The following is a 13,754-nucleotide window of genomic DNA, read 5'->3' as shown; positions in this document are numbered from 1 at the left end:
AGTTCTATAGATGTTATTTTACCTGTGGAGGGTCAGTGGGAGAACTTCGAGGTGAACAGTTATTTTCATCAACTTTTATCTGTTCATATGTACGCTTCCTCACCTTTCTGTCTCCATCTAAATAAAAACAAACTGAAATGTTATTTCTCTGGCTCCTCAAACAAGAGGCTGAGTTTTCATACACACACAAAATACTTACACAATGCTTGCCTAAGTTGTTCTAACACATCGTTTTCATAAACAGACCTTTCTTCCCAGATAGACAGCACTCGGCCAAGGTGCTTTTTACAACTTTCATCAGATTCACTGTTACAAGGAAAAAAGCAGAAATCAGCACCAAGTAAAAATACAGCACAATCAGACTACTACAGCATGACTATCTTTCACTGAAGGATGTCGGCATACTTTATCAACATCAAAGTAAGAGAAGTTTAATAACCTCAGAAAACAACAAAACTACATTTTACAGAGAAGAGACCAGTTCAAGATGTCTTCGCAAGCACAACTAAGCAAAAAGTCAGCTCCCAATCCCTTGCTTCTATTTGTTTCCTCAATCCGTACTAGGCCTGTACCCTTATTATATAAACACTGTAAATAGTTTTGCATTGCTTTAACAGCTCTAAAGCTTTATATGAAAACAATTCTGCATCAAGACCTGGGCGTCCTTGTCATACAACAAGAGGGATGTCTGCTGGGGAAAAACAAATCATGAATACTAGTAACGAGACATACCAAACTGCTGTAGCATATAAATGCAGACTGAAAAGTAAGACCTAATTTAAGGCAGGGCTAACACTTGAAGGCAAAAATGATTGAATACAGATGAATTTACAGCGTAACTTCATCTAATAGCATTAAGACTCTCCGTCCTGGTTTCAGTTAGAACAGAGTTGATTTTCTTCCTAGTAGCTGGTAGAATGCTGTGTTTTGGCTTAGGATGAGAAGAGTGCTGATAACACCCCGATGTTTTAATTGTTGCAGAGCAGTGCTTACACCAAGTCGAGGATGTCTCAGCTTCTTGCTCTGTCCTGCCAACGGGCAGGCTGGGGGTGCAGTAAGAGCTGGGAGGGGACAGACCCAGGACAGGTGACCCAAACTAGCCAAAGGGGTATTCCATACCATCTGACGTCATGCTGAACAATATATAGGGGTGGCTAGCTGGGGGAGGGGGCCGGACTGCTTGGGGTTAGGCTGGGCATCGGTCAGCGGGTGGTGAGCAATTGCATTGTGCATCACTTGTTTGTACACATTATTAGTAGTAGTACTATTATCATCATTGTATTATTATTATTATTTTCCTGTCTTATTAAACTGTCTTTATCTCAACTCACGGGCTTCACTTTCCATTTCTCTCCCCCGTCCCAGAGAGGGAGGGGGGAGGGTGAGCGAACGGCTGCGTGGTGTTTAGCTGCCGGCCGGGTTAAACCACGACACTCTCCAAGATCAGATGAACACTAAATAAATTAACATGACTTCAGACACAGAATTAGCTCACAAGGACTAGCCACACCAGAAGGGATGAGCTGAAGGCTGCTCTAAATCCCCCTCAAATCAAGTGTGATGAAGGACACTGCATGTAACAGTTACTGTACCTTGAAACATGCTTAAAAGCCTCCACTATTACTGGAGCAAAGTCTTTTGTAAATTCTGGTCCTTTCCTTTTGCTGTTCTGTATGACATCATTGGCCAAGTACAGGAATGTCAGCTTCCTATTTGGTTTTGCTAATAAAAAAGAACAAACCAGAATAATTAGAAATGTAAGTTCTTCCAACTAACACCGTTTTCCATATCTACGGTAAATGCAAAAGACAAATTCCATGTTTTTCTTATTTTCATTACCACTTATATTTTGCTTTAATTTTGTATTTAAAGCTGTACAGTGGCTTTTCCCTCTCTTCTGCTGTAATTCTTTGCTCAGATTCTTCCTCCTTCATAAGCTGACAAGTTCCCTCTAGCCCCATCTTTGAAAGCAATTATATAAAAACATGATATCCCCAAATGTTCTTCATACTTTCAGGTGTTTTTCTGAGCCTGATGTGACTGACTTATTTGGAAACCTTCATGGATTTGTTCCAAGTATTTCAGCATCTCCTTGAGTCTACAAAAGTTCCTTACTCCCACCAAGTCCTCTAACAAGGAGCTTCACAGGTCTGCTATCATTCACATGAAGAACCTCATTCTTTTGGTTTGAATTTCACTCTGACCTAACTCCTCAGATGTGAGCAAACCAAATGGTCAATTCCTAATCAACCTCTCCACACCAATTTGTTACACCCCTCATTGCCCAATCACTAAAACATTCATGTGCCTGCAGCTGGCATCTCATGAAACACATTTTCAAAAATCACTTTGTCTGCTGTAGTTCTCTTCTCCAAGCATCTTAAGCATTTTACCCCAATCCCATCAATTTGCAATATAATTAAAGTTTCCACCTTAGAGGTTATTTTTGAAATTGTATCCCGCATTGCTACTCAGCAATTTTAAATTGCCATTCACACTTCATCTAGTCTTTATTAGTCTATGAATTTCAGAGCTGCAGCTCTTATTGTAACTCTTCTAATCTTGCGTTAATACCAGAAAAATCTTCAGTATCTGCAACAGCCACACAGCCTCAGTGTGTATGCTCTCACTTGAAAAATAAGTTCCTCTTGAATGAAAAGACTTATTATTTTCTGTCCTCTCAGAGAAAGGAGTACCGTGGTAAATCCAGTCTAGGCATTTGTATTATTATCATCCTAAACTTGTACTCAGTTCCCCAAATGATTTCATTTTGTTCACTTCCACTCCCATCTCTTAAACATGCCAGAGGGTGACCCCCCTTTACACACACACACACTCAGTGTTGAGGTATTTCCACTCTAAAGTAGTGTTTCTGAATATGAATTTTGCGCTACAGAAGAAATCCTCTAAAGAACTTCTACTTTGAATACTGAATTCAGCTTGGACAGACATACCCAAGAAGTTAACACAAGTCTGAACAAAGTGAAAAACACCTGTATTAAAAGTAAAAATGCACCCGTCTTTCAGAAATGAGGGAACCTAACAAGTGGCAAAGAGAAGCTAGTTTGGAAGTGCTAGACACAGGTGGATCTACTAAAGGTTTCCCCCAATCAGGCAAGTCACTACACATCAGCACCCAGCACATTAATTTATTTAGGTCAAAATCTCCTTAAAGTAAAAAATGTAGATTTTTATAGATGTATGCTACCTTATTTCTGTATTAAAAACTGGTTGATAATATAGCAACACATCTCCTACCCACGCTTCAGGTAACTTAGTTCTAACACAGAAAGGTTTGAATTATTAAAGAACGGGAATCTGACAAAACAGCTTGTCTTAGGGGTGCACCAAAACAAACCAGACCAGGCCTCTCAGCAGACCTGACCCCGCTGCCCCCAGTTTCTCAAAGGAGCCCCAAATTAGGGCTCCAGTTCCAGTGAATGTGATGGATCTCAACTTTCATGCTTCCAGCAAGGAAACGAATCAACTGAGTCACAAAATCTGGAGACGTATGCAGTGCCACCAAGTCAGGTGATAGCAATTCCCACAAAGCCCAGATTTTTGTCTGTTCACTACAAAAAAGAGATCAACAAATAACATTTAGAAAAAGCATGCTAAAACTCAAAGTCACTTTTGACCTTGTTTCCACTAACATTACCTTTTCAGCCTCCTTCTGCTACTTAACAGTACTGAAGATGCATTTAATGAACAACAAAAAAAAATCCTTATAGCACTTCAGTCATCTCTGGCTTTGGTAAGAAATTCAACTAACATACTGCCTTTATGTTCATAAAAATATTGCAAGGTACATTTAAATTCTTCCTGCTTTAAGAATGCTCTGCACAAAATTCAGAAGTTAAATATTCTGCCTACCTTCAAGAAGCGTTCCTTTCCACTTCACAAGTCTTCAGGAGTCACACACTGGCCTCCTACCATCCCACTTTACGCCTAAGCCTCCAGAGCAACATAACCTTTAGCAAATGAGGCTGGCAACTCTGAACTGACAAAGAATCCTAAGGTGTCCTACTGCCACTAGAACTGCAAATTAACTACTGAACCTGAAATACAAAGCTCAATTCCAGACCTGTTCTGAAAAATTCTGTTTCAAGCATCTGTCTCTAGCAGCAGTGGCACTAACTTTCCAGCCCTGGGCTTTGATACACGTCAGAACACCAAGATGGATCACACGGCAGTCAGACAAATTAAGCAAAAAGAAGTGTCCTCAGTGCTGGGCAAGGTTATTAGAAACGCACCATCAAAAGAAACTGAAAGCAAAGTATGTCTGATCTTAGGCTAAAGGAGGATCTGAAAGGTGCAGGTACTGCTAGAGCGCTGTTAGAAGTAGCTAGCTGGTAGCGTCACCGGTACACTAACAGTGCAGGCTGCAAACACGAAATTGCTCAGTATCCCTGTTGGACTAACTCAGGTTTTCGAAAGCTCTGTGCAGTGCTCACACAATTTTTCTGCTTGTCTCAAATTTATCATTAATCTGCTTCCACAGTTGCCAAAGCAGCTCCAGAAACATCAGATTCTGAAACGTTTTACCAGGTCCACAGCGCTGGCTAGTCTAAGGGCCATAATAAGAAGATTCCCCTTAAAGCATCCATAATGACACTAACTGGGGTCAGCACCTGACAAACTGAAACCAAGTCTGTTCCACAAATGCATCTGACATTTCAATTGCTCTGAATACTTCGCAGTTATTCATGGTATTTCACCCGCAGCTAGGACAGTCAGGCATCTACTGTACCCAACTTAGCATCCTCACTACCAAGTTGCAGCTTTTGGAAATTTATGCCTCTTGCAAGCACATTTTAACCTGACCTGGGTATTCCTGGTTCTCTTCCAGTCCAACACAGATACCCTGAAATTGCGTGCTTGAGTTCACAGTACTTAGAGAACTCTAATGCCCAAGAGTCACCACCACTTTAGTGCAAGAAACTCTAGCAGCCTGGGAAGGACTTCTTGGTAATGCAGGAAGCTTGTTATTTCACTGAGGTTAACTCTGGCAAGCATGATCACCCAGGTTCTTCTTCTCCAAGTTACCTCCTGGCACCAGAAATTGAGCTCCCATGGAGGTTACCAGAAACAGGCCTTTTAGTGTCATGCAGTTGCACACCCCTTCCCCAGGAGTGATGGATGTTTCACACACACACAGAATGGCTGAGGTTGGCAGTGAGCTCTGGAGGCCGTCTGGTCCAACCCCCTGCTCAAGCAGGGCCTCCTAAAGCAGACTGTTTAGGACTGTGTCCAGGTGGCTTTTGAATATCTCCAGAGAAGGAGACTCCACAGCCTCTCGGCTACCTGTAACACTGCTCAGTACAGAAGAGCTTCCTGATATTCAAAATGAACCCCCTGCGTTCCAGTTTGTGCCCACTGCATCTTGTCCTGACAGTGGGCACCACTGAGAGGAGCCTAGCCTGACTCTGTCTTCTTGGCAGCGTTTCAGGAACGTATGCACACTGACACGATCCTCTCTGACCCTCCTCTTCTCCAGGCTGAGCAGTCTCACCTCTCTCAGCCTTTCCTCACAGGAGAGCTGGTCCAGTCCTGTGATCATCTTGGTGGCCCTCCATTGGACTCTTTCCAGTGCATCCATGACTATTTGCAAGAAACTTCAGAAAACATGCAGGCAACAAGGGATTTCACTTACATCCCGCTACAAGTGAATAGACCATTGACACACCTGAAAAACATCAAGTCAGGCTTTAAATATCTACAGGCTGGCTCTGCTGCATCAACAGACCTCAAACACAAGTAACACTGAACAAGAGGTTTTGTGAAAATGAGCATCAATAGCTTAAAACCCTGCATTGATTACCAGCTCTAAACGTGGTTTTTTTTGTTGTTGTTGTTGTTGTTTTTTTAAGTTAAGTTCCCTAATATGGATTTAGGTAAGAATTTGATTCAGGTTTTTTTTGGAATTACGTTAGTCTACAAAGAGCAGAGTATGAGCGTCAGCACTTCTCCCAAAACCCATGAGATACCTCCTGTGCCGTAACATGCTTCATACCTGTAAGTTACGTGACATCTTGTACAAACCTGGCAAGCTTTCAAGCTTTTTGTTACAAATCCCAGTGTTATCTAAGCAAAGCAGCACTGAAACTTAAGTGCATTACATCTGACCCTTCACACTAACCAAGCATTTATGCAAGCTGATTAGGTGCGTGATTTCTGGTGACATGACTGCAAGCACATCTGTAAAAAGTAACTTGAGGCTATCATCCAAAGACAATTCAGAGATAAGATTTCCCATAAAAGTGCCATTGTACAATCCGAAAATTCATTAACCTTCTGTCATGGAAAAGTTAGGTCATGTATTCAACATCGCACAATAACCTAATTCTCCTGTTGAATTTTACCAAGGTTTGAGAACTCCTGTGCTTCTTTATCAAAGAGGGCAAGGAGATTACCTACACAATATGCTCAAGGTTTGATGGTCCAGGCACCCTGACTTTGGGTTTGGAAGCTATCAGTGGAAGGGAACACAGCATACAGACACTTACATTAGTAATTATTAATTAGTAATACAGGTTGTATTACACATCCAAATGTGCAAAAGCTTCTTACATTGGCAACCTGTTGCTCATGAACACAGGTCATCTTATAAAGCACATGTTACAAATACGATTTTCTAATTCAACAACCTGTATTCATCTTGAACATTTGCTTCTGGTTGATCTCTGAACCTTTTTGCAAAGGGAAGCTTCATTTGGATTCCCACAAGCAACACCATCTTAAGTACCTTATTTACCTCCTCAGTATCACCTACTAACCAGTGAAAATCAGTACACTATGATCAAAAATCTTTCTTTTTTTTTAATAAAAGAAAGCAAAAATCCATTTATTTTCTTAAGTCTACCACATTAACCACTGATACAATGCCACCATTAGGTAAAGCAACCTTAAAACCATCGGTAGTGAAAGATCCCCTCTCTTGGAAGAAAAACTACACCACCTAGTACTGAAAATAACCACTTTAAAATCAGCAACCTGTCTCCTGAAATACACTTCACATCTGCAGGGCAAAGTATTTCCATCACTTTCGGCTGTGGCCTGGCACCAAAGCAGCTGACTCTGAGCAATTCAGCACAACTTTCAAATGCAGTTTCGGTATCGCCAGGCCCTCTCAATCTGCCTACCAAGATCTTTTATCTTACAATTTTCTGTAGCATCAAGCAACTGCCACAACCACAAGGATCAGAAAAATGCACTGCATCAATACCAACAGCTAGAACGAGTGAGGGCCCAAACACTACAGACAAACAGAAAAACAAAAAATTACAAATAAGCAAAAATACTTGCTTCTTCTACCACTCAATGGCTTCAACTCATACCAAGAAAAGAGCTTTGAGCAGAGTAAGCTGGAACAGCAGGTTAAATGGCAGTCAAGTGCTAAAAATATATCCCCATGTACTGGCACAAGTGTACTCACATTATTGTAACTGTCTCAAATATGATATACACTGACTCTGCAAACCTGGGTAAGCTTTGCAGTGAAGACAAAGAATGGTGTGACACAGGTGGTGACAGAGGTGACAGCCAAAACAAGAAATCAGGTGTTTACATGGGGTTTCAGCACCAGTTTCTGAGACTGATTTATCCCTAAGATGCTATGTCAAGCTCAGGAAACAGGTACCTGAATGTGAAATTAAAGGCGCCACACGCCAGGTCTATTAAGAAATCACTAGCATGTAAATTCCAAATGATAACTGGACACAGAAAACCTAACAGAAAAAGAGTTAACAGGTAAAAGAGGTACGAAGTACAACTAACTGGAGCCTGAAATAAAAAGCACCATACTGTTCATAGAAATCAAACGCTTAATTTCCCCCACTTTAAACAGAACATATTTTTAACCCATCACAATGAGTATCAGATGGAGCCTCCTGGAAGGCTGATGCTTTGAATTATGGGATTGACGTTTTCATTAAAAAAAAAAAAAAAAAAAAACACAAAAATAAACAAACCACAAGCCCAAAAATAAAACACCACAAAAATAGACAAAACAAAACCTGCAGGTGCAAAGAATCCTGAAATCCAGGAGCAACAGATGGATGCGAGAGAACATACCTAATTTGCAAATACAAAAAAAGTCAGTCTCCATCTCAGAAGAGACTCTTATTTGTTGTTCATAAGTGTGGTGTGGTTGTTTCTTTTTTTTGTTTTGTTTTTTTGCAGCCACTCAGTTGCTGCAGGCTTAAAACAACTGTATAAATGCACTACCTTGTTAAGAAACTCCCTGCAAGACAATCTCTTTATGGACACAACATGAAAAGGTTTTAACAGGCCCACCATTTGCATTTTGAGATTGACTGTAGTATTCACATTTTGGTTAGTTAATTAGTACCGCTTAGAAGCCATAAGCTTACTGATTAGTTAAGTAATTAACTATGTTACTTCAACTGTTACATTTCATCTGAAATACAGCTGAAGCAGGATCTTTTCCCTCAGTGGACACACCTTCCAAGCCCTTACAAAATTCTCCCTAGCCCCTAATCAAATAGTCCCCATAAAAATAATTAGATGATGTGGCAACATTATCACTCAAGTTAACCCACACCCATTACAGTGAAACAATCACGCAACTGCCAAGTACCAGAAAAAAAGTCTCCCACTTCTTCTAGAACAGAAATTCAACCTGCAATGACAGATTACGCTAGCAAGACATAGTACAAATGCGGTACTGAAAGAGCATCCTCCTCACCAAAATATTTACTTCATAAATCAATTATGAAATTCAAAATAATGCAGACTCACGATCAGCATACACCAGTACTAACATAGGCAGCGGCCTAAGCTTGCAACACTGTCCTCAGTCTCCTTTGCGCCAGCACTGCTTTCCATCAGGGAAAGCATCTACTTAGAAACTAATTACTGGGTTTGTTAGATTTCCAGCACTCGCACCACACACAAAACTGTCAGCAAAAAAGCAACAAATATTTAACCACCATCAGAGCAGAAAACAAGCTGTTCTCTTGTCACTGAAGACCTCTGCTAATCTGTCAAAACAGGAAAAATCTTTGTTATATCACTATAGTAGTAATTTAAGTTAAATGCATTCGGTGCATCTTTTATCATCATTCCACAACAAACAAAAGATCGATGAACTACAGGATCTATTCTCCATTAATCACAGCAACAGACAGTCAGTACCTTGCAGAAATGAAAGCAAACAAACACAACTACATACAGCAAAACATGGAGTACCTGGGGTGACACCCGAGTGGTTTTGCACAGAGGTAGAGCTGGGAATACTTATTATCTCAGGCAAAGGCACTGAGCTTCAGCAGTGCAGTTCCTAAGTAGATCTTTCATTAGCACGTATTTGAGGTCAGTCATTAAACAGCATGCCCTTCTCTACACTCAGGCCCTGAAAGCAAATGATTTCTATAATCTGTAATTTGATGATGATATCCCTTCCTTACCCTTTTTTTTTTTTTTTTTTGTGAAGATTACTAGGAGTCTCTCAGCAATCCAGAGCTCTCAATATTTTGGCAAAACAGTTGATTCTAGAATACATCACTCCTTTATTTATTTATTTTTTAAGAATGACCCTATGAATTATACTTGCCAGTATTTTAAAGAAGAACTTCATATAAAAGTTATAGCAGTATCAGGGAAGATGCATGTAATGCATACTCAGCAATCAGTTGCATCAACTGTCTCAACCAGAGCAACGCTGCAATTCAGTTACCCAAATCCAGTGTTCCCCAACTCCTCTGAGTTACGCCAAAGATGTGAAAGCTTTGCCCATAATCTGAGTTTACATCAAAGTACATGATTTTACCAAGAGAATCACTCTAAGTTCAGCTGTGTAAAACCTGTACATGAAGGCATACACAACTGATGATCTGTAAAGATAAACACCCTAACACGGGACCTGAAGGCAACCCATTATCCAGGCAGACAGACGGGGACTATGATTTTACACTGCCCAACATCTATGTTGCCTGTATCGTATGCACTTTAGGTACGCTACCTCTTTCTTTGTCTCTAATAGAAGATGACATAAAGGCAATGACTATTTTAAAAGTGGGAGAATCAGAACCATACACTTAGGAACAAAAGAATTGTGATCCTAGCGCTTGTTTTCATCAACATCTAAAGCCATCTTAGAAAGTTCCTGCGATCTGATCTGAAACAAGAGAACTTTTACCAAAAATGAAAGCATCCAGAAATACTTAGTATCATGCTGTATTCTGTTCAACTCAGTCAACTAGGTCATGTGGCAGCAAAATCTTCCACTAGCCTGAAAGGAAGGTCCAGAGAAGGAAGTAACAAAAAAAGGTGATCAATCTAAAACTCCAGAAAGGCAACATACAGTTCCAGAACAACACTCGGTAGCAATAGCAGCGGACAAAACCAAAATTTTTTCTGTCCGTATTCCCCAGAATAGACAAGTCAAGAGCATTAAATTTAGTCTACTTACGGCCTCACTGCCAGCACTCTACTTCATGGTGTTACATGCAAGTCACTTCAGCACAACATGCTGGTTTTCCTTCTCACCTTCCACCTGCCGTCTGCTTAGCATACAAACACAGTGACTTGAGACTCTTAAAATTCTGTGCTGCAATTTGCAAAGATTAGTACTGGGTACGTGTAAGCTAACATTTATGAAGCTTAGATACTACTGTCAGAGGTGGAAAATTAAAATATATTTCATGTATCTTAGCCATGCCAGCTTCAGATGATGTGGTAGAGGAACATATGAAAAAAATGCTTTAGGCACCTGGCCTAAAAGCACAAAAGCCCATCAGAACCTTGAAAGCAGCTAACTTTCTCCTACCAGAGCTGGATTATCACATGCTCTCCACACACCCTTGAAGGCTGACTTCCAAAGAGGTCACCAGAAAAACTGTACCTTGAAGCAGCAAAAGCTGGAAGACAGTTCAACAAATGGAAGACAAAGACAATTACAGCATCTATGCTTATTTGCAGCTCCTGAACTACATCCTCAGTTTTAAGTTTTTAAGCCTCTGAACAGGCGTAAAAGTGGAAGCCAGACATTGAAAGCTGAGAAATGAACTCATGGGAATGCTCTTCTTTAAGATGATCATTATCGCTGTCTCTTAATGCCACCTCCAAACATTTAGCCCGTGTTTTGAGCAATTCATTTCTCCGATTATTCAAATTATGCCAATACTAGTTCAGAAGTTCAGAACTGAGAGCTGATATTATAGATTATTATGAACGAGAATTGTGCATGTTATCAATACAAGCAACCAAACCTCTAGCTGAGTGCCAATTAGTTTAAAACACCTTTCTGATATCATTCAGAACCCCAGATCATCAAACTGTTTGTCTCGAACCCCCAGGAATACCAGAGGTTTACATGGCAGACACATTCATTGCTCTCAGAACACTGGGGAAAAAAAAAAAAAAAACAAAAAAACTTGCTAACAACCATATACTGAAAAAAGTTTATTTCGTAAGACCAAATATGCTACCAAATATGTATTCCTTTTGAGGAATTCATCTGTAACAGATTTAAATAATTCTATTTGTGGATTAATATATCCCTTAACATGACATTCCTTCTTCTAGAGAACAAAAAACATTTAACTTGGGCCTCAAAATAAAAAAAAAATCATTTTGTGCAAAAAGCCTATTTTAAATACAAATACAATAGTCAGTTGAAAATCTACAGGGCACATAGGAATCAATTTCCATATTACATACTCTAAAGTTCAGTATTGTTTCACACACAAGATTTTTATTTTAAGGGTGGTTCAGTTTGTTATGAACTTATGCACCCCAAACAAGTAATTATGATCCAGCCATACCCTTTGCATTCTACTACATGTCATTCCTGCAGGTCAAACACTCCAGTTCTTCAAAACTAAAGTTGTGGTTTCTCTTTTGTAGGTTCTGAAGTGACTCTGCTCTATTTTTCCTCTCCACCTGGAAACCTACCTACTTTTCCCATTAAAGGACCATATAGTAATGGGGATCCAAAGGGAGCTACTGGAAGCTCTGCTCTGGTGATATGTTCCAGAGCAAGGCGGAGCTCCAGCAGGTTATTTACTTATACTTAAATGTGTCAACTTATGTTCAAGCTATTTTCCAGTCAGGTCAGATAAACCTTCACATGGCCATTTCTGCCTTTCAACCCCAGAACAGTGCTGTTAAAAGCAAAGTCAATTAAGAATCTAAGTATGCACACTCAACATCAAATATTGAAGACAGGTGAAGAAACATGAGTCTTTATGCTGACTTATTGGTATTAGTGACTGGGTAAGAACTGTGAAGACACCATTTGGGATGCGTTTAATTGCTCATCCCCTGAAGCATGCCCACCCTCAGCAGCCTGCACAAATGGACAAAGCCAATGCCAGGCAGCAGCCACCAACACTACGGCTGGCGAGAGGAGAGGCACTGCCTAAAAGCAGCTCTCTGAGGAACCCTGCCCACCCGTATTAATATCAGAGACAAAAACCCCGTGCTTGCTGCCTCCCTCCCCTTCCCACAGCGGAGAGGGCCACGCCAGGCCCCCAGCCCCTCACCGAGGGCCCAGAGGGGAGCCGGTAAAAAAAAATAAAATAAATAAAATAAAATAAAATAAAATAAAATAAAATAAAATAAAATCATGAGGATTTTATTGCTCACCTTTGCGCAGCTCCCGCTCCCACACGCTGACGATGAGCGCCGAGTGCTTGCGGTGGTGGATGAGCCAGAGGCTCAGCGTCTGCACGCTCTGCTGAGAGTTGCTCAGCTCCGACAGCTTCCGCTCCAGCGCCGCCTCCGAGAACGCCGACATGCCGGGAACCACCACCACCACCACCACCACCACCCCTCACCCTCACCCCTCACCCGGCACGGCCCCGCCGCTCCGCCCCGGCAAAGGAGGGCAGGGGAGGGGAGGAGCCGCCTGAGCCCAGCCGAGCCCCGGCCCCGGCCCCGCGGCCCGGCGGCGCTGACAAAATGGCGGCGGCCCCACCGCCGCACGGCGCCGCCCCCCTTCTCCTTCTGCCCTCGCTTCCGGCCGCGCTGAGGCGGCGCCGTCATGGGGCGGGGGTGGGGTGTGGCGAGGGGAGGGGAGGGTGGCAGATACAAAAGATTCTCTTTATAAATATCTCGCCTTGCTTCAAAGGTTTTTTGTTCTGCCGTCTTCAGTGATGTTTCAAGCTGAAGGGTGGAAGGCTGTTCAGCACCTGCTTCCATGGAAGGTGTTCTATGCTGCAGAAAATATGTAAAGTTTCTAGTGTTAATGTAGAATCATAGAATCACTAAGGTTGGAAAAGACCTCCAGCATCACCTGGTCCAACCATCCCCCTACTACCAATGTCACCCACTAAACCATTTCCCTAAGCACAATGTCCAAACTCTCCTTGAACACCCCCGGGGACGGTGACTCCACCACTTCCCTGGGTAACCCATTCCAATGACTAACCACGCTTTCTAAGAAGAAAGGTCTCCTCATTTCCAACCTAAACCTCCCCAGGTGCAACTTGAGCCCATTCCCTCTAATCCTATCACTAGTTACCTGCGAGAAGAAGCCAACTTCCAGCTCCCCACACCTTCCCTTCAGGTAGCTGCAGAGAGCAATAAGGTATCCCCTGAGCCTCCTCTTCTCCAGACTAAACACCCCCAGTTCCCCCAGCCGCTCCTCACAGGACTTGTGCTCCAGGCCCTTCACCAGCTTCGTAGCCCTTCCCTGGACACACTCCAGGGCCTCGATGTCCTTCTTGTAGTGAGGGGCCCAAAGCTGTTCAGTACTCAACAGTACTACAGTACTCAAGGTGCAGCTTCAT

General features: G+C 41.9%; 1 protein-coding gene across 1 annotated transcript in view; it reads right to left on the bottom strand.

Moving 5' to 3' along the window:
• RPRD1A (regulation of nuclear pre-mRNA domain containing 1A) overlaps positions 1–12,767 on the bottom strand; it is a gene marked incomplete at its 3' end in the record, with an annotated part of 37,854 nt that extends 25,087 nt beyond the window's left edge. Inside the window, exons 1-4 of the mRNA XM_084307012.1 lie at positions 12,610–12,767; positions 1,593–1,722; positions 200–306; positions 23–117 (exon numbers count right to left, since the gene is read on the bottom strand). Of these exons, the coding sequence (XP_084163138.1) occupies positions 23–117; positions 200–306; positions 1,593–1,722; positions 12,610–12,760 (483 nt within the window). The 5' untranslated portion in view covers positions 12,761–12,767. The remainder of the gene's footprint in view (positions 1–22; positions 118–199; positions 307–1,592; positions 1,723–12,609) is intronic.
• Between the last annotated feature and the right edge of the window lie 987 nt (positions 12,768–13,754).

The sequence above is a fragment of the Netta rufina genome (genome assembly GCF_964035555.1).
Source record: "Netta rufina genome assembly, chromosome: 2".
NCBI lineage: Eukaryota > Metazoa > Chordata > Aves > Anseriformes > Anatidae > Netta > Netta rufina.
This window is presented reverse-complemented; position numbering and strand designations above follow the sequence as displayed.